Raw genomic sequence first — 20894 nt, 5'->3', positions numbered from 1 at the left:
GAGACAATTGAGACATGGATTGTGTTTAAAAAAGGCTCCTGTAGTTTGTAATTTTCACTTTGAAATGACAGACTTGATTTCGCCTTAAGAAAAATGTATAAACTCCTACAAAAATGACCATTAATTATCATCCACAAAGTAATTATAATTCCCTGTTGCTGAGAAAGAGTCACTTAGTAGACCTGTATTGCATCTATATGGAGAGTTTCTGTTGGAGGATCTTAGTATGACTGTGAGTGGAGCAGGCCAGGCTCAGGGAAGGAGCAGGCCAGGCCCAGGGAAGGGTTATAGGGATGTAACCTAGCAGTGAGTTCATCTTGGATGCATGTATGGAGCCTTTCCTCAGAGCACATGAATAATGAAGGGTGTACGGCGATGTTCAGTTTGCACCAACCCCTGAGTATGTGCTTCTTCTCTGGTTTCTGGCACAACTACTGTGTGTTCTGTCTTACACAGTGCCAGCCTGTAGGCATCTAGCACAGCTGGATTAACATTTAAACCATCATCAGGGGCCAGGGTGGGTGGAGCCTGCTTCCTTCACACTCAAATGTTCACTTTAAGGTAGTTGGTTATGTTATGAGCATTTATTTTCATGTTCTATTGTTTTGTTTTTGTTTTTTGACCTAAGTCAAACTTTATAACCATGCCATCTCATATTCCACTTCTATGGCAATATGAAGTGAAATGTTGGGCAAGTATAAAGGTAGACATTTCTTCTTGGTAGAGTAAATAAGGTTGTTTACACAAAACGCTGCATTGTGTGGCCAGTAAAGCTGTCGTCCATGTCTTCACCATGTATATTAAGGTCATTTTTTGTACAGGTTAATTTCTCATCCAGCTGATCGCTAGTCCTCTCTCACACACACATCAGGCTGATATCAGTACAGCCCCTATCTTACATTAAGCTGACCTCTGTATAGTTCTCTCAGCGTACAGGAAATCTCAGAGTACACTTGCCTCTTGTGCATACAAATGATGTCCGTGCAGTCATTTTTCACATATGGCTGATCTCAGTTCAGCACTTTTATTGACCTTTTCACCACCTTAATGTAGCCAGCTGTTATTTTTTTCCCACAATTTGCTACATTCACAGGCTTCACACCAAACAGACCCGTGTAGGGTGTGAATCATCGGCTGCACTCAAGACTTTTCTCAAGGCAAGATCTATATTTCAGCAGCTGCCTGTAATGTGATGGTGCCAGGTTCTAAAAAGCTCTCAACGTGGCCCAATGAACCGTGCTTATTTGCTGGGATGTGTGATATGATGTGCCTAACCCCAGTGAGCCAGTGTTGCTGGCCGGGTCGTAGAGCAACAGTGACGGGTCTCCCCTGCACATGCCTCCGCTGCAGCTGCTGACTAAGGAGATTCCTTTGTTTTGTTCCATCATGAGCTACGACTGACAGGCTATAGAGGCCTGACGGAAAGATTGCTAGTATTATTTAGCATGTGAAGAGTGAAATTTGAGCTTTACTGTATTAATAGAAGGAGAAACAGGGAACTGATGTATTCTCTGTGGTCAAACATGTCACATTTGTTGCAAGCTTGTGACCTCCCGACCGTAAATGTCATGTGTGTTGTGTAGAGATGATTGATGATGATGGAGACGAAGTCTTCCTAATTAAACCCAGTGTTGTCTAATTAGCCTCTAGATACTGTCCCCAACTAGTCCCTTAGTCATGGCCAGGGAGCAATTATTTCCTGAGCACAAACCGTATGGACATTCCTTTGCTACATGTCACCATCAATTCACATCACGACAACATGATGCAGAGCTTATTCTGTCCCATTTCTTAATTTCACATTCCAGAGGGCCTTGTAGCATCCACCATGCGACATTACAGAGATAATCAAGGGTTGTGGTGAAGGACAGGTCATGGGAAGAGAGAATCTATTTTTAACAGAGCTGGAGTAGAGCCTCTATGTGTGTAAGTCTGTTACAGTGTATCCAGTCTTAACTGGTTCTCTGGGTTCCCTCTGTGTTTCTAGGGGCCAGGGATCAGTGTGTAAGTGGCTCCTGTGGGTGTCTGTTAGGCCCTGATGCCACAGGACATAGTGCTTCCTTGGCTTGAGAGGTCAACCAGAAGGAAAAACCCAACACAGAGGGAGTGACGGGAGGACCTGCTGATATCTGTTTGTGGAGTCAGCGGACCGCCAGTGGTTTTTCGGGGAATAAATCCACCATCACTTTGCTGGAGAAAAGGGATTCACACCGTTGCAAAAAAAAACAGCGATACAGTTTATAACTGCTTTTCCAAAAAACTGACTCTAATTATTAATTTGTTTGGAAACTCAGATCCCAGCTGGATTACAGTTTAGGGACTGGGTTTCAGCAGTGGTGGAGGAGACAAGCCAAACAAGCACACGTAAACCAGATGGAAAGCAGATAGCTAAACAGACTGAGGCAGCCACTGAATCACAGCAGGGCAGACAGAGGTTCTGTAGGCATTGGCCCTAAAGTTCATTTGTAGCGTGCCTGTAGCAGTCCTCCAGCCTGTATTCATCACGATGGTTGGGCTTTCCACCTGGCCACACATTTGTTTCAGCCCGAGTTGAGCAACGTCATTGTCCCCATTACAAGTGATGTATACCTCAGTGGGCTTAGCTTACTTTTTAGCGCCAAGCGGTAGTGTACAGTGCTGTATAATGAAACATGCCGGAATGTGTGATGTGCTCTAGTTAAAGCATGCAATGCTCCCTGAAGGTGAGCATCTGGCCTCCCAGATTATGATGTAAAATATAACAAGCATCTGAACTAATGCAGGATACTAACCATTTATCAAAAGGCTGCTGAGCCTGATCAAGACTTGGTTCAATTTAATGCTCACGCTCCACCATTAAGGCCTCTTATTGATATTCTACAAGTTCATTTCAAACCATTGATGTATGTGGTGATGATTGTGAAATGGTATATTGATTGTTTATGTTACAGTAACATGGAGTGCCCTTGAGACAGATGATTATGATTGGGTGCCCCCCACCCTCCTCATAACTAATCCATGCTAGTCACTTCCTACTATATACAGTTCCACTTAATAAGTGGTCTTCTGTAGCTCAGTTGCTGGAACTTGACACTTACAATGAAGGATAGTGGGTTCGATTCCCGGAACCACCCGAACATAAAATGCATGTACGCTTAACTATAATTTGCTTTGGATAAAAGTGTCTGCTAAATGGCATATATTATTACATTATAACCATCTCTACATCATCCCTGACACAACAATCTCCATACCTTATCACATAACCATCTCTACATCATCCTATATCACTACCCATATTTCATTCTCAGTCTCTTATATAACACAGAGGCAGGTGCTGAAGACACGTTTCAGTCTGGAAATGTTACGAGAGAGAGAGAGAGTCAAAGTTGTCAACGAAGCCACTGATAGGTAAAAATGTTGACCTCTAAACCAAACATTTGGTGAAACCGTGATAGGACCAGATACAAAAGAGTGCTTTTATGCTGACTATGATATAAAACCACCAATCCACGATGAGACAGTTTGGAAAATTGTCATTTTCTGTCTTATCTTGTGGAAATTATTACCTTTTGTGGTTTCTCATTTCTCTAAAACACTCAGCAGCACTTTGAGTTTCTCTATTTGAGATGAACTGCAATAACATGAAGTGTGTACTTTTATGACCAGAGTCACTGTAAGTCACAAAGCCTATGACATCATCAGCAATAAATGCCATGACAGCATGACATAATGTATATGATGAGATCAATGTTCATATGGCCCATATTGCAGCGTATATGACATATGGCTTGCACTTCTGCTCTCCTCAACATCATGTGTCTCAGAGGACATAAAATGAGTGTACAAAACATTAAGAACACCTGCTCTTTCCATGACATCGACTGACCAGGTGAATCCAGATGAAAGCTATGACCCCTTATTGATGTCACTTGTTAAATCCACTTCCATCAGTGTAGATGAAGAGGAGGAGACAGGTTAAAGAAGGATGTTTAAGCCTTGAGACAATTGAGACATGGAGTGTGTATGTATGCCATTCAGAGGGTGAATGGACATGACAAAATATTTAAGTGCCTTTGAACAGGATATGGTAGAGGGTACCAGGTGCACTGGTTTGAGTGTGTCAAGAACTGCAACGCTGCTGGGTTTTTCACATTCAACAGTTTCCCGTGTGTATGTCCAAAGGACATCCAGCCAACTTGACACAACTGTGGCGTCAACATGGGCCAAAATCCCTGTAGAATGCTTTCGATAACTTGTAGAGTCCATGCCCCGATGAATTTAAGCTGTTCTGAGGGCAAAATTGGGTGCAACTCAATATTAGGAAGGTGTACTGAATGTACAAAACATTATTCCTAATATTTTGTGAACTCATTGTACGTAGATCACTGCTCTGCTCTCATACATGAGCTATGGTGATATTTATGAGTTGACTTGAGCCCTCTGGACATTTCCCATACTGTTAGCCTTAGCCATGACTTGCCTCTGGACATTTCCCATACTGTTAGCCTTAGCCATGACTTGCCTCTGGACATTTCCCATACTGTTAGCCTTAGCCATGACTTGCCTACGGGCGGAGAGAGATAAATTAGGTATATGGAGATTACCAGGCTGACTCGAAATGATCTTGTCCAACAGCAATTTCATAAAAATAAATAAATAATTGCATTACAAGAGTGGCCCCCACACATTCTTGCCACCTCATGCAGCGATATGACGTCACATAATAATTTGCACATTTAATTTTAGTGTCTTCACCACATAAATCAATAAATAGAAGGATCTGTTACTAAAACAAAGCAAACTTAAAAATACATAACTTTTAGAAAATATTGAAAAACCTAATTTAAAGCTGGAGAAATTAGATGTTTTCTGCAGCCAGAGAGATATACAGTGCCCCGAGAGAGCCGCTGTAGAGAAACGTGAAGGGTGCCTTCCTGCTTAAGAGCTGGGCAGCAAGCGCTATTAGTCTTTCAGCACCTCCCCTCGTGGACGGAGACAGGTTGAAGAGGAGCGTTTCAGGCACGCCAAATTCGGATATCAAATGAAACTTTCATTTTGCATAGTTCAGGTTCTCGGCCTAGACTGGCATAGAAAAACCTTCCCGACTATCAACAATAAAACGAATACAAATATTGCGTGTCTTATTTATCGGTGTAGAAGTGATACGGTGCCAGTCTACCTCCAAATAGGTCAATTATTTCTGCTTCATTGGTTTTCATTGCACATAGTTGCATATTTTGTTGCCCCTATGGGGCACCTCACGTGTTCTATATCGGACATTGCTAAAAAGATATCCAGCCATCACCTCATCAACTCTTTGGCCAACTAAAAATAAGATAAATTAAATAGATGTGAACTCTGTAAGCTACACACACATATTAAATAATTCAGATATTGCAAACGTTATTGGGTTTGAGTCAAGGGATAGAGAGCAAATCTTGTATCTGCTGCAGACCTGAGTGACATGCAGCTGGCTCCTCAGGAAAAACATATCAAGCCAGGCCAACCTACCAACCCCCAATATTTAAGCAATAAGGCCCTAGGAGGTGTGGTATATGGCCAATATACCACGGCTAAGGGCTGTTCTTAGGCCAACGCAACGTGGCATTTACCACAAACACCCTCAAGTGCCCTATTGCTATTATAAACTGGTTACCAATGTAATTAGAGGGGTAAAAATAAATGCTTTGTCATACCCCTGGTATACGGTCTGATATAATGTACCACAGCTGTCAGCGAATCAGCATTCAGGGCTCGAACCACCCAGTTTATAATACACAAGTTAGCACCGGTTAAAGCTATAACGTTGAAATGCCTATTTACTCTGTTCCATCTCACACCACTGACTATTCTGTCCATGCTAGGGTCGGGTGTGTACGTGCTAATGCTAGCTAAGTCCACTATAAGACAGGGCGTGACTGGGGGTGTGTGGTTACTGACCCTTAAGACAAAGGGAAGAGGATTGTAACCCCATTTAAGACACATTTGTCAGAATTCTAATTATTGTCCTGAGAGAGAGGAGGTGGCGGGGAGAGCAAGAGTGTGTGTGTGTGTGTGTGTGTGTGTGTGTGTGTGTGTGTCACAGGAGGTTGATGGCACCTTAATTGGGAAGGATGGGCTCGTGGTAATGACTGGAGTGGAATTGGTGGAATGGTATCAAATGGTATCAAATACATCAAACACGTTTTCATGTGTTTGATGCCATCCCATTTGAGCCGTTTCAGACATTATTATGAGCTGTCCTCCCCTCAGCAGCCTCTGCTGTGTGTGTGTGTGTGTGTGTGTGTGTGTGTGTGTGTGTGTGTGTGTGTGTGTGCTTGCATGTGTGTTGTGCATGTGATCAACCTCATTAGTCAAATGCATACAGTAAAATACTTCTATCTTTTAATTCCAGGCTTAATCAGCGTTACTTTGCAAACTACTGTACAGTAATGTTGCTAAAGCCAATCATAACAATCCTTAGTTAACTAAATTAAGGCCTAGATTCAATCCGTATCGCGGATGATCCTCGTTATAGTGTGATTGAAATTTAAAGGCAATGTTCCTGTGTTTGCAGAGACCGCATTCTCTGCATATACATAAACGCTGTATACAGTGGGGAGAACAAGTATTTGATACACTGCTGATTTTGCAGGTTTTCCTACTTACAAAGCATGTAGAGGTCTGTAATTTTTAATCATAGGTACACTTCAACTGTGAGAGACGGAATCTAAAACAAAAATCCAGAAAATCACAGTGTATGATTTTTAAGTCATTAATTAGCATTTTATTGCATGACATAAGTATTTGATACATCAGAAAAGCAGAACTTAATATTTGGTACGGAAACCTTTGTTTGCAATTACAGAGATCATACGTTTCCTGTAGTTCTTGACCAGGTTTGCACACACTGCAGCAGGGATTTTGGCCCACTCCTCCATACAGACCTTCTCCAGATCCTTCAGGTTTCGTGGCTGTCGCTGGGCAATACGGACTTTCAGCTCCCTCCAATTATTTTCTATTGGGTTCAGATCTGGAGACTGGCTAGGCCACTCCAGGACCTTGAGATGCTTCTTACGGAGCCACTCCTTAGTTGCCCTGGCTGTGTGTTTCAGGTCGTTGTCATGCTGGAAGACCCAGCCACGACCCATATTCAATGCTCTTACTGAGGGAAGGAGGTTGTTGGCCAAGATCTCGCGAAACATGGCCCCATCCATCCTCCCCTCAATACGGTGCAGTCATCCTGTCCCCTTTGCAGAAAAGCATCCCCAAAGAATGATGTTTCCACCTCCATGCTTCACGGTTGGGATAGTGTTCTTGGGTTTGTACTCATTCTTCTTCTTCCTCCAAACACGGCGAGTGGAGTTTAGACCAAAAAGCTATATTTTTGTCTCATCAGACCACATGACCTTCTCCCATTCCTCCTCTGGATCATCCAGATGGTCATTGGCAAACTTCAGACAGTTCTGGACATGCGTTGGCTTGAGCAGGGGGACCTTGCGTGCGCTGCAGGATTTTAATCCATGACGGCGTAGTGTGTTACTAATGGTTTTCTTTGAGACTGTGGTCCCAGCTTTCTTCAGGTCATTGACCAGGTCCTGCCGTGTAGTTCTGGGCTGATCCCTCACCTTCCTCATGATGATTGATGCCCCACGAGGTGAGATCTTGCATGGAGCCCCAGACCGAGGGTGATTGACCGTCACTTGAACTTCTTCCATTTTCTAATAATTGCGCCAACAGTTGTTGCCTTCTCACCAAGCTGCTTGCCTATTGTCCTGTGGCCCATCCCAGCCTTTTGCAGGTCTACAATTTTCTCCCTGATGTCCTTACACAGCTCCCTGGTCTTGGCCATTGTGGAGAGGTTGTAGTCTGTTTGATTGAATGTGTGGACGGGTGTCTTTTATACAGGTAACGAGTTCAAACAGGTGCAGTTAATACAGGTAATGAGTGGAGAACAGGAGGGCTTCTTAAAGAAAAACAAACAGGTCTGTGAGAGCCTGAATTCTTACTGGTTGGTAAGTGATCAAATACTTATGTCATGCAATAAAATGCCAATTAATTACTTAAAAATCATACAATGATTTTCTGGATTTTTGTTTTAGATTCCGTCTCTCACAGTTGAAGTGTACCTATGATAAAAATTACAGACCTCTACATGCTTTGTAAGTAGGAAAACCTGCAAAATCGGCAGTGTATCAAATACTTGTTCTCCCCACTGTATGTCTGCTCAATTGGAAATAACCGTAATTTAAATCACGCTATAACGCAGATCTTCCGCGGTATGGACGGAATCTAGCCCCAAATAAAATTAGTAGCTGAAAAGCTACTAAAGTTAGTAAAGTTTTACCTGAACATTTCCACAATATCTCTTTCATCCTAGCTCCCAAACTCTAATTTTAAAATGGTCTTTTTAAGGTCTGACAGCAGTGTTGGACAGTCCTTTTTTTACAAAGTATGAAATATAATAGAACCCTCTATCTCCCTCCAATTTCTAGTGAGTTTCTAGTGAGTTTCTAGTGAGTGAATGTGATTTATAAAGCCATTGAGATCCCCCAGCTTCTGCCCTCCTCCCTCCAATGGAAACGCTCGTAATGTAATTACTTTGCAAGATGGATGGAGCCCATCCAGGATGCCCTGGACCCCCAGCTAAATCAAAGCCCTCTTTCTGTCGGGTCGAGAACCGCTCGCAAGAACAGCTCACGTGTCAGAAATGAGTGTACCTCCCATTCACGCTTTCCCCCAGCATCACTCATACATCCTCCTCCTCTCGCCTACTCTCATCCGTTCAACGCCACTCTGTGCCATAGATCAGGCCCCCACAGCAGCACCACTGAGAGAGGGAGGGAGGTAGACAGAGAGAAGGGGGAGACTGAGATGCAGTTGTGCACCGTAGTAGTGGACACTGCATGACTGCCTTCACTGCATGACTCTGCCTTCACTGCATGACTGCCTTCACTGCATGACTGCCTTCACTGCATGACTCTGCCTTCACTGCATGACTCTGCCTTCACTGCATGACTCTGCCTTCACTGCATGACTGCCTTCACTGCATGACTCTGCCTTCACTGCATGACTCTGCCTTCACTGCATGACTGCCTTCACTGCATGACTCTGCCTTCACTGCATGACTCTGCCTTCACTGCATGACTCTGCCTTCACTGCATGACTCTGCCTTCACTGCATGACTCTGCCTTCACTGCATGGCTGCCTTCACTGCATGACTGCCTTCACTGCATGACTCTGCCTTCACTGCATGACTCTGCCTTCACTGCATGACTCTGCCTTCACTGCATGGCTGCCTTCACTGCATGACTCTGCCTTCACTGCATGACTGCCTTCACTGCATGACTGCCTTCACTGCATGACTCTGCCTTCACTGCATGACTGCCTTCACTGCATGACTCTGCCTTCACTGCATGACTTTGCCTTCACTGCATGACTGCCTTCACTGCATGGCTCTGCCTTCACTGCATGACTCTGCCTTCACTGCCTGACTCTGCCTTCACTGCATGACTGCCTTCTCATTCAAAGATATTGTATGAAAGTGTTGCCAGCTTTAGGAAATGCAATCCCATTCTCTCTCTCTCTCTCTCTCTCTCTCTCTCTCTCTCTCTCTCTCTCTCTCTCTCTCTCTCTCTCTCTCTCTCTCTCTCTCTCTCTCTCTCTCTCTCTCTCTCTCTCTCTCTCTCTCTCTCTCTCTCTCTCTCTCTCTCTCTCTCTCTCTCTCTCTCTCTCCTGATCCCAGATGTAACTCCCCTGCCTAGCTCCCAGGACTAATCCCCCCTGTGTTGGAGGGGGCATGCCTTTAAAGAAGGCATGAGTATTGCCCCTAGGCATGGACCGCTTTACTGTAATGTGAGCGTGTTTGGCAAGTGAAGGTACGCAGGGGCTGTGGCTGTTTTAATCCATGATGAAGTGTAGTTGTTGCATTTGAAATGGCTCAGAGTGAATACCCCTCCTGAGACCACCCCTGATCCCCAAGTTCTATAGGTACACCACTTACCCACACACACAGACCACCAACCCATGTAACACCTGCCTGCACACAACCTGAGGCCTGAGGGAACACACTTAATGTGTTGTGACAAGTGTTATGAAATGTAATGTCATGTAATATTTTATATTGTATATCACCTGGAAGCCTTGGAAGCAGCTAATGGGGATCTTTAATAAATACAAACCTGCAATATTCAGTCATATTCATCATCTCTCAGCTTGAATCATTTGATTGAATCTCCATGTTTTAATTGTTTACATGTACATTTTGAAAGATACAAGTACAGCTCAAATCTATTCCAAATGTATATTATCCTTCTATCAAGTAGAAGATAAAACATCAGGTCATTAAGCAGTCATAGAGGACCTGGCATGACATTTGAACGCACCCAATACCGTCACACAGTTGACCTGACTTCACACAAATACAATGGGTCAGTTAGACTGTGCTCACTGCCCTCTGTTTTATCAGGATCAAGGGGGGTTCATTATTAAACGTTTCAGACCATTTGTCTCAGCCAGGATCGCTCTCCTTAAATTAGCCTTGGCTAGAGGGGAAGCAGCTGTCAAACTGCTCACACTCTCCCCACACATAAAAAACCTCACCTAGTTTGCTGCCTAGATAAACAGTAATTAGTGTGTGGCCAGATTGTTCATACCAGTGCACTTCAGTAACACGCACATTGGCACACGGATGCCAGGACAGATGTAGAAACACACTCTGACACTTATAAGTACTGCACACTGTACAATTCTAGGGCATTTTATCTGGGCGTGTGTGTGGGTGTGTGTGCGTGGGGGAGTCTCTGGCTGGTGTGTGTGCTGCTGGTGTTGAGAGTAAAGACCAGTGTTCACCATGGGGTGACACATTGATTGTCTGGCCGAACGGAGGCAGAGAGACTTTTTCTCTCACCTTCTCTTCTGCCCACTGTTTAATGTCCCAGGTCTCCTTCCCCTGTTCGTTAATAACACCCTCCACTCCCGCTTCCTTAGAGTCCCCTTAATTGACTTTTATTTGATTATTCATGAGCTTGTTTATCTGATTGTTTCCCTCATGCTGTGACTTGTAGGGATGCATTCTGGGAGATATAAATACACACAAAAATCTAATCTGAACAGTCTTACATCTCCTACTCACTGGCCCCTCTAGGATTCCTGTAGACAGAAACTTTTCAAATAGACTATTTTGAAGTCCTGGTTGAACTTTGGGTTAATTACAATAATAACCTTAAGTGGGGTACTTTGTTCAGTTGTCATCTCTAACTTCCCCTGGCTGGAGTGAGATGGGGTTTGAGGGTAGAGGGTGATGGACCGGGGCTGTAGTGTCTGAGCCCTTTTCAGAGTGGAGCTGCTTGAAGTGGGAGCTCACGCTGAACAGAGGGAATTCTGGGATGAAGCTCCCGGCCTTCATGAAGGATGACAGCACAGTGGTTCAGTGTAATTATGAGGTCAACCTGAAATTAACACTGGAACAAGAAATGGCATGCTAAAATGATTATTTTCTCAGACAGATTAACCTTCAGTGGGATATTGCTGTCCAGAACAGATTAGCTAAGAATAGATTGAACTAAGAATCAGAAGAGTTTCAGTCAGAGTGGGAGAGGAGAGGGGATATTACACTCCACTGTAGATTAACCAGGAATAGATGAACTAAGAATAACATTGGAGTTGAATTACCCAGCTTTCAGTATTACTGTACTTGCAGTAAATCAACCGTGTGTGTGAGTGTTTTCTGCTCATAGAAACGGACACCTGAGTTGCTACGGATTGAAACAAGTATTAGTTCTCCCAGAGACATTGCCTTCTGTTTGTGGCCTGCTAAGCTGCTTGTCATCCACAGACGTGCGTTAGTACAGGAGAAGAGAACAGCTTGACAGTTGAAACAGTGCATGTGTTTTTCAGCACTGGCGGCAGAGACAAAGAGGCTTATGACACGCTGTTTTTCAAACGCCGCCATTCTGCAGGGGTTTCACAGTTCAATTTGACCATTCGTCCTCTTAAACACAGCTGTAAAACTGTCCTGGAGGCAGAAGGTATTACTACATCAAACAGCCTCACCTGACAGAGCCGCAATGACTGTTAGGCCAATTACAGGACACAGCCCTGGCCGATACACACACACATTCAACTACACACTTCTACTGATGGGGCTGCTGATGACGCTACCTTCTGACCCTTTTGTGGTCTGTAGGAATTTTCATCACACTCAATTTCAACACATATTGTAGGCCTATGTGGTGGGCCTGGACAATATGGCTGATGGATATATGAAACTGAAGCTGGTTCCATTGCTTCCCCTTGCCAATCCTTGGAGATGCAGATATCATTCTCTTTCTTATTGTGTGAGGTGATAGTGGAATCATTTGAGATTCTTGCTTACACTAGCCCCTCCCCCTGCAGTCAGTACTCAGCATCTTGTGTGAGAGTGCGTGTGTGTGAGAGTGCGTGTGTGTGAGAGTGCGTGTGTGTGAGAGTGCGTGTGTGTGAGAGTGCGTGTGTGTGAGAGTGCGTGTGTCTGAGAGTGCGTGTGTGTCTGTAGCTCTCACACACTCCGAGAGCTGGGCGGGCAGTGGGGAGGGAAGTCTGTCTGTCAGACTGCAGGCCCTGTTGGACGTGACCCTAACCCACGCTAAGCTAATCAATAACGGCCCACGAGTGGGATTCCTCCCCAGGAGCTAAATGTTTATTCTAGCACTCCACTTGGCCAGAACACACAACACACAACATCCTCCTTGACTGAGTGACATCCGCATACATACAGACATACACACACATACATGCATGCTTTGAGTGATTTATGAGCTGACCTTATCATGCTGATATATAAATAAACCTATCTCTTGGAGACTCTCTGTGTTTGTGTGTGTGTGTGCCTGTGCCTGTGCCTGTGCAGGGAGGTAGTCTATGTTCATCTGCCCCCTGCAACATAATGAGCTGCAGGGCTCTTATTGAAGAGGAAATGTAAGCACTTTTTATTGACAGCTCCTGGGTGTGTAATTCATCATGCTGTCTGGAACCAGTGGAGCCCTGCCGTCTCCAGCATAGACCCATGCTATCGGTTGCTATGGAGTCCGTGCTCTGACTGCCAGCAACTCATACCACAACATCACTGCTCTAATCTGCTCTCCATGCTGCTGCATACCTACACTTTAGCCTTCTGTCCTGCTTACTGATTGGCCAAGGAATGACCACACTTATTTTGGTAGTACTTCTACTATTAAGTAGGAATGTGAATGACACAGACAAAATGGCAGCCAAAAAGCGTCCCTTCCTGTAATGATTTTTCTGTGTCGTGAAGTTCAGAACACGTGAACATTGAGATCATAAACCCTGGAGAGACTGGAGATGACATGATTCTTCAGAGGGTTGTTAGTAACGTTGCTAAGAAACCAAGTGTAATGATTTGACCAGAATACATTTTGACATTCATTTTGTTTTATGGCGGTGGATCCTTTCTCATGAAAGTGATAATATTATGTGTATGGCTGGGGGGTTGCTGCTAATATTATGCTCCAGCTGTGTTGCCCATATTCATGATATAGCCTAGCGCTGCGTCTTGTGTGTTATCCCTGTCCTGTTATCCAGTGGAGGGTAATATCCCCTCTCCTCTCATAACTACCCAGCGCTCCTTTCATCCTGCTCTGTAACCGTTGAGAGTGGGATGGGAAACAGGGTGATAATGGGGTGTTTTTGAAGGTGTGGTCGATGTAGTGTTGTTTTGTTTAATCATATTCCAGCTTCTCTTTGTTATGTCTTGTTTTGTTTTTCAGGTGGGGGTGTGGGGTTAAAAAAAATAACAAATCCATATTTATGAAATCTAAATTCAGCCCACCAGCCAAGTGCGATATGCAGCAGGCCCTAACTGTATCTGATAAATATGCATGGCTAAGGACATTTGACGATCTCCAATAATCAGAGCAAAGACAGCCAGATCTCATTACAAATTCAATGGTGACTCATATCTGGAAGCAGTCGTGATGAATATACACCCTGAGAGACCCGTAGAGTATATCATTACGTCAACGCCAAGGCCACAGCAGCACCATAACATTGAGAAACACATCTACACGTAGATCGATACATAAATCCCTAGTTATCAAGTATAGGAATTCCAATGGTCCACTACTCCATCTCAAAAACCAATGGGCTAAAACCTACATCTTGAAATGTGTCATGCTTTATCATAATCTCTGTCCTGATACCCTCATATACAATGTGACATAGGAAGATGTACTCTGGCTTTTCCACCTGTCAAACTGGGATCATAATCCTCGTCGTACTTCATTGTTTTAATGGGCTGTATTTAAATAGGACAGTTCATTGTTTGCTGGCAAGATGGCATATCGGTCAAAAGGTCTCTCATCTGAGTGTAAATCTCTGTCCGTCTGTGAATACCTGATGGTAAAATGCTGACCCAGAGGATTGGGTAATCTCGCTCTCCGAGGCCAACGTAAGTAAGGTCTTTAATCAGGTCAACACCCGCAAGGCGTGGGACCCGACGGTATTCCAAGGCGTGTTCTCAGAGTAGAACAGCTGGCAGGCATATTCACAGTCATTTTCAACCTCCCATTGTCCCAGTCTGTAATCCCCAGGTTTTAAGATGACTTCCATCGTTCCTGTTCCTGAGAACTCTAAGGCTTCATGCCACAATGACCACCGCCCTGTAGAACTCACATCTGTAATCATGAAGAGCAGGCTGGTTATGGCACACATTAACTCCATCATCCCAGCCACCCTATACTGTTTATCACATAACCTGATACCTTGTCACCTTACCCGATACATACACTTTATAGCCAAAAGTATGTGGACAACTGCTCTTCGAACATCTCATTCCAAAATCATGAATATGGAGTTGTTCCCCCCTTTGCTGCTATAACAGCCTCCACTCTTCTGGGAAGGCTTTCCACTAGATGTTGGAACCTTGCTGCGTGGACTTGCTTCCATTCAGTCGCAAGAGCGTTAGTGAGGTCGGGCACTGATGTTGGGCATCTAGACCAGGCTCGCAAGCGGCGTTCCAGTTCATCCCAAAGGTGTTTAATGGGATGGAGGTCAGGGCTCTGTGCAGGCCAGTTCTTCCAAACCAATATCGACAAACCATTTCTGTATGGACCTCACTTTGTGCACAGAGTCATTGTCATGCTGAAACAGGAAAGGGCCTTCCCCCAAACTGTTACCACAAAGTTGGAAGCACAGAATCATCTAGAATGTCATTGTATGCTGTAGAGTTAAGATTTTGCTTCACTGGAACTAAGGGGCCCAGCCTGAACCATGAAAAACAAGGCCTGACCATTATTCCTTCTCCACCAAACTTTACAGTTGGCACTATGCATTGGGGCAGGTATCGTTCTCCTGGCATCCACCAAACCCAGATTAGTCTTTCGGACTGCCCAGATGTCGGACTGCCAAGCGTGATTCATCACTCCAGAAAATGTGTTTCCACTGCTCAAGATTGCATTTGCGGCAAGCCGACTGTTGGCATTGTGCATGGTGATCTTAGGCTTGTGTGCGGCTGCTCGGCCATGGAAACCCATTTCATGAAGCTCCAGGTGAACAGTTCTTGTCCTGACGTTGCTTCCAGAGGCAGTATGGAACTCAGTAGTGAGTGTTGCAACCGAGGACAGAGAATGTTTGACGCACTATGTACTTCAGCACTCGACGGTCCCGTTCTGTGAGCTTGTGGTCTACCACTTTGCGGCTGAGCCGATGTTGCTCCTAGACATTTCCACTTCACAATAACAGCACTTACTGTACAGTTGACAGGGGCAGCTATAGCAGGGCAGAAATTTGATGTACTGACTTGTTGGAAAGGTGGCATCCTATGACGGTGCCACATTGAAAGTCACTGAGCTCAGGTGTTGCTGAAATATCCGAATCCAGTAATTTAAAGGGGTGTCCACATAATTTTGGCCATGTACTATATCTACCTCTATCACTCCAGTATCATTGCACATTGTAAATATGGTACTGGAACTGACTGACCCTGTATATAGTATGCTTACTTAATTTATCCTGTTTTTCTTATTTGTTATTTTTATTTCTTGTGTGTTTTTATTCTACCTTATGTTATTTTTAGTATTACATTGTTATTGATTACTGCATTGTTGGGGTTAGAGTTTGCAAGAAAGTTATTTCACTGTACTTGTGCATGTGACATTAGAACTTGAAACTTAATAGGTTGGCACCTGACTCCTTCCTCTGCCTCTCCACTTGGCAGCCTGAGATACAAACCTAAGAACGTCTTTTCAAATCACACATTCTCACTCCATTACGACCCACACTATATTTTATCTTTTAACAACAGATTCAGCGTGTCATATATCTCACTTTGTCCATTTATCACAGCATTGCGCTTATTTTTCCATTTAATAGTTCAATACATTTCTCTCCTTTTTGTAAGGAATACACATACTATATCCCCAACTCAGTTGAATTTGTAGGCTACAGTATAGTCATTTACATCCACACAGTATAGCTGTGTAATTTACGGTGAGACACCGTTACAGACAGTGCCTGTATTAAAATGGGAGTCAGATGCTTGGTAATAGATGGAGTTGTCTTTATTGGCTCCTTTCTCCCTTCCCTCAGACTGATACAGTGTGGAGGTGGGGTGGGGTGGAGGGGCTGTGTGGAGGTAGGGTGGATGGGCTGTCTGGAGGTGAGGTCGGGTCGGGGGGCTGTGTGGTGGGGTGGTGTTGGGGTTGCTGTCTGGAGGTGGAGTGGAGAGCAGCTGTCTGGAGGTGCGGTGGAGAGGGGCTGTCTGGAGGTGGAATGGAGAGCAGCTGTCTGGAGGTGCGGTGGAGAGGGACTGCCTGGAAGTGGAGTGGAGAGCAGCTGTCTGGAGGTGCGGTGGAGAGGGACTGTCTGGAGGTGGAATGGAGAGCAGCTGTCTGGAGGTGGGGTGGCAGGGAGCTGTGTGGAGGTGGAATGGAGAGCAGCTGTCTGGAGGTGGAGTGGAGAGCAGCTGTCTGGAGGTGCAGTGGAGAGGGGCTGTCTGGAGGTGGAGTGGAGAGCAGCTGTCTGGAGGTGGGGTGGCAGGGAGCTGTGTGGAGGTGGGTTGGGGGGGCTGTGTGGAGGTGTGGTGGCGGGGGGCTGTCTGGAGGTGCAGTGGAGAGGGGCTGTCTGGAGGTGGAGTGGAGAGCAGCTGTCTGGAGGTGAGGTCGGGTCGGGGGGCTGTGTGGAGGTGCGGTGGGGGGGGCTGTGTGGAGGTGGGGTGTCGGGGGGCTGTCTGGAGGTGCGGTGGAGAGGGGCTGTCTGGAGGTGGAGTGGAGAGCAGCTGTCTGGAGGTGCGGTGGAGAGGGGCTGTCTGGAGGTGGAGTGGAGAGCAGCTGTCTGGAGGTGAGGTCGGGTCGGGGGGCTGTGTGGAGGTGCGGTGGAGAGGGGCTGTCTGGAGGTGGAGTGGAGAGCAGCTGTCTGGAGGTGGGGTGGCAGGGAGCTGTGTGGAGGTGGGTTGAGTGGGCTGTGTGGAGGTGGGGTGGCGGGGGGCTGTGTGGAGGTGCGGTGGAGAGGGGCTGTCTGGAGGTGGAGTGGAGAGCAGCTGTCTGGAGGTGGGGTGGCAGGGAGCTGTGTGGAGGTGGGTTGGGGGGGCTGTGTGGAGGTGGGGTGGCGGGGGGCTGTGTGGAGGTGGGGTGGTGGGTATTCTGCAGACAGTGAGCGCCAGCCACATAAAGCCTTCATCACTTCTAAACTGCTCCATCTCCCAAAGCCAGGGCCAGATTAGCACTGCCCATTCGAGTTTAACCATGAGAAGACAGGAAACAACTAAACAGAGCCGTGATGGTGAAGCCAACAGATTCACCAAAGGGGGAGAGTGAGAGGTGTCACGCTATTTTATTTATTTTGATTGATGTGTCAACAGGTTTTTATTGCTGTCGTGTTTTCTGAGTCAAATCGATTACTTCAAAGTGCCGTAGTATGGATGGATATCTAAGACTTACATGTGGGCTCCCGAGTGGCGCAGGGGTCTAGGGCACTGCATCTCAGTACAAGAGGTCCTGGCAGGGAGCTGTGTGTCACTGCAGTCCCTGGTTCAAATCCAGGCTCCATCACATCCGGCTGTGATTGGGAGTCCCATAGGGCGCTGCACAATTGTCCGGGTTTGGCCGGGGTAGGCTGTCATTGTAATTAAGAATGTGTTCTTAACTGACTTGCCTAGTTAAAATATGGGAACATGTCTGTTGTGGCAGCTCAAGGACATTATGTACACTACTGTTCAAAGTAGCTCAAGGGCTTTATGTACACTACTGTTCAAAGTAGCTCAAGTTCAAAGTTTTGGGATCACTTTTAAAAGAAAAGCACATTTTTTTCTCCGTTACAATAACATCAAATTGATCAGAAATACAGTGTAGACGTTGTTAATGTTGTAAATTACTGTTGTAGCTGGAAACTGAAGATTTTTAATGGAATATCTACATAGGTGTATAGAGGCCGATTATCAGCAACCATCACTCCTGTGTTCCAATGACACGTTGTGTTAGCTAATCCAAGTTTATCATTTTAAAAGGCTAATTGATCATTAGAAAAACCCCATGCAATTATGTTAGCACAGCTGAAAACTGTGTTCTGATTAAAGAAGCAATAAAACTGGCCTTCTTTAGACTAGTTGAGTATCTGGAGCATCAACATTTGTGGGTTCGATTACAGGCTCAAAATGGCCAGAAACAAATAACTTTCTTCTGAAACTCGTCAGTCTTTTCTTGTTCTGAGAAATGAAGGCTATTCTCTAAGGAGAAATTGCCAAGAAACTGAAGATCTCGTACCAGGCTGTGTACTACTCCCTTCACAGAACAGCGCAAACTTGCTCTAACCAGAATAGAAAGAGGAGTGGGAGGCCTGAGCAAGAGGACAAGTACATTAGAGTGTCTAGTTTGAGAAACAGACGCCTCAACTGGTAGCTTCATTACCCACAAAACACCAGTCTCGACATGCTGGCCTTCTAGGCAGAGTTGCAAAGAAAAAACATATCTCAGACTGGCCAATAAAAATAAAATATTAAGATGGACAAAAGAATACAGTCACTGGACAGAGGAACTCTGCCTAGAAGGTCAGCATCCCGTAGTCGCCTCTTCACTGTTGACGTTGAGACTGTTGTTTTGTGGGTACTATTTAATGAAGCAGCCAGTTGAGGACATGTGATGTGTCTGTTTCTCAAACTAGACACTCTAATGTACTTGTCCTCTTGCTCAGTTGTGCATCGGGGCCTCCACTCCCCTTTCTATTCTCGTTAGATAGAGCCAGTTGTGCTGTTCTGTGATGGAAGTAGTACACAGTGTTGCATGACATCTTCAGTTTCTTGGCAATTTTTCACATGGAATAGCCTTAATTTCTCAGAACAAGAATAGACTGACAAGTTTCAGACAAAATGTATTTGTTTCTGGCCATTTTAAAACCTACTTAAAACAGCTACTGTCAATGTTGTGTCTCTCTTTCCAAACACAGACCCACTAACTTACTATGACCTTTGTGTGTACCCAGGTGTGGCGTGTTGGCTGTGGAAGCTGTCAGTCTGCAGCTGGCCTATCAGGAGCTCTCAGGAGGATGGACCAGAACAGACAGTCTATCTGAGGATGCCTCCCGTCCCTCCCCCTCTCTACACCTGCTCTCTCGCCTCTCACACTATGCTAGGAAAACACACTCTACACCTCTGATTTTGACCAAACCCCCCATCCCTCCCAATACCTTCTTTCTCCCAGTATCTCCAATAACCAACTAATTTCAGGGTATTTGGAGGTCCTTTCTTTACTCTTTGCTGTCCACGAGTGAACTCCTAGTCATATTTAGTTTGTTGGGCAGAAGACCGGAGGACATGTCCTTCTTCCCAGAGAGTGGCCCCAGACGTCCAGGGCTCGGTGGGATGCGGCGCTCCAGCCCCCGCAGGATGTCTGACCCGTGTCTGGTGTGGCTCCTGGGCCTGGCCCTCCGCCTGGCACTGTCCTCCTGCCAGCGGGCCGACCTCAGCGGGAAACACCCCATGGTCACCACGGGCTACGGCAAGCTGCGCGGCGTCAGGAAGGAACTCAACAACGAGATCCTGGGACCCGTGGAGCAGTACCTGGGCGTGCCCTACGCCACCCCGCCCATCGGCGAGCGCCGCTTCCAGCCCCCAGAGGCGCCAGGCTCCTGGCAGGAGATCCGGAACGCCACCCAGTTTGCCCCCGTGTGCCCGCAGAATGTACACGGGGTGCTGCCTGAAATAATGCTGCCGGTGTGGTTCACTGACAACCTGGACGCTGCAGCAAGCTACGTTCAGAACCAGAGTGAGGACTGTCTATACCTCAATGTCTATGTGCCCACTGAGGATGGTGAGTCCAGCTCCTGTTCCATCTCTCAGGCCAGATTACACTTCAAGTCAGGCAGGCAGGCTGGGGCTAACTGTTACAGTCTAGTGGTGCTACTGCTGGAGGCTCTGGGGATTAAGATGTCTCCTCAGTGTGTGTCAGATATGACAGGATGTGAAGTAAGAAAGGTATGGAGTAGGTTTATTTAAGTCTTGGGGTAAATTACCCCATTCACACCTCTGAGGTATCACTAATAATCTTGTGTTTCGTCTCAGCTTGAGAAGCAGGTCCTTCTTGGTCATCTCCTATTATGATCTTTCCTGATGTTTCGTCACTTTACCCTGCCTTTATGTACATATCTACCTCAAATACCTCATACCTTGCACATTGATCTGGTACTGCTACTGCCTGTATATAGCTCCATTCTTGTGTATTTTATTCCTCTTGTTACTATTTTATATTTGTACTATTATTTGTTTTTTTAACTCTGCATCGTTGGGAAGGGCTTGTAAGCATTTCAAGGTAAACACCTGTTGTATTGTGATAAATAACATTTTATTTGATCTCACCCAAGAGTAAGACAGTAGTGTGTAAAATAAGGCCGTTTGTTTTTCATCCCCCTCAACTGTTTTATGCCACAGTGCAACTGGTATTTGGTCC

At 45.5% G+C, this 20894-nt stretch overlaps 1 protein-coding gene across 1 annotated transcript in view; it reads left to right on the top strand.

Annotated features, from left to right (window-relative positions):
* LOC110509402 (neuroligin-2) overlaps positions 1 to 20894 on the top strand; it is an 89976-nt gene that overhangs the window by 2899 nt on the left and 66183 nt on the right. Inside the window, exon 2 of the mRNA XM_036967505.2 lies at positions 19432 to 20258. Coding sequence (XP_036823400.1) covers positions 19763 to 20258 — 496 coding nt within the window. The 5' untranslated portion in view covers positions 19432 to 19762. The remainder of the gene's footprint in view (positions 1 to 19431; positions 20259 to 20894) is intronic.

This window comes from Oncorhynchus mykiss, chromosome 29, assembly GCF_057628025.1.
Source record: "Oncorhynchus mykiss isolate SJ-2025 chromosome 29, ASM5762802v1, whole genome shotgun sequence".
NCBI lineage: Eukaryota > Metazoa > Chordata > Actinopteri > Salmoniformes > Salmonidae > Oncorhynchus > Oncorhynchus mykiss.
The sequence above is the reverse complement of the archived record's forward strand: the minus strand, read 5'-3'. Positions and strand labels throughout refer to the sequence as shown.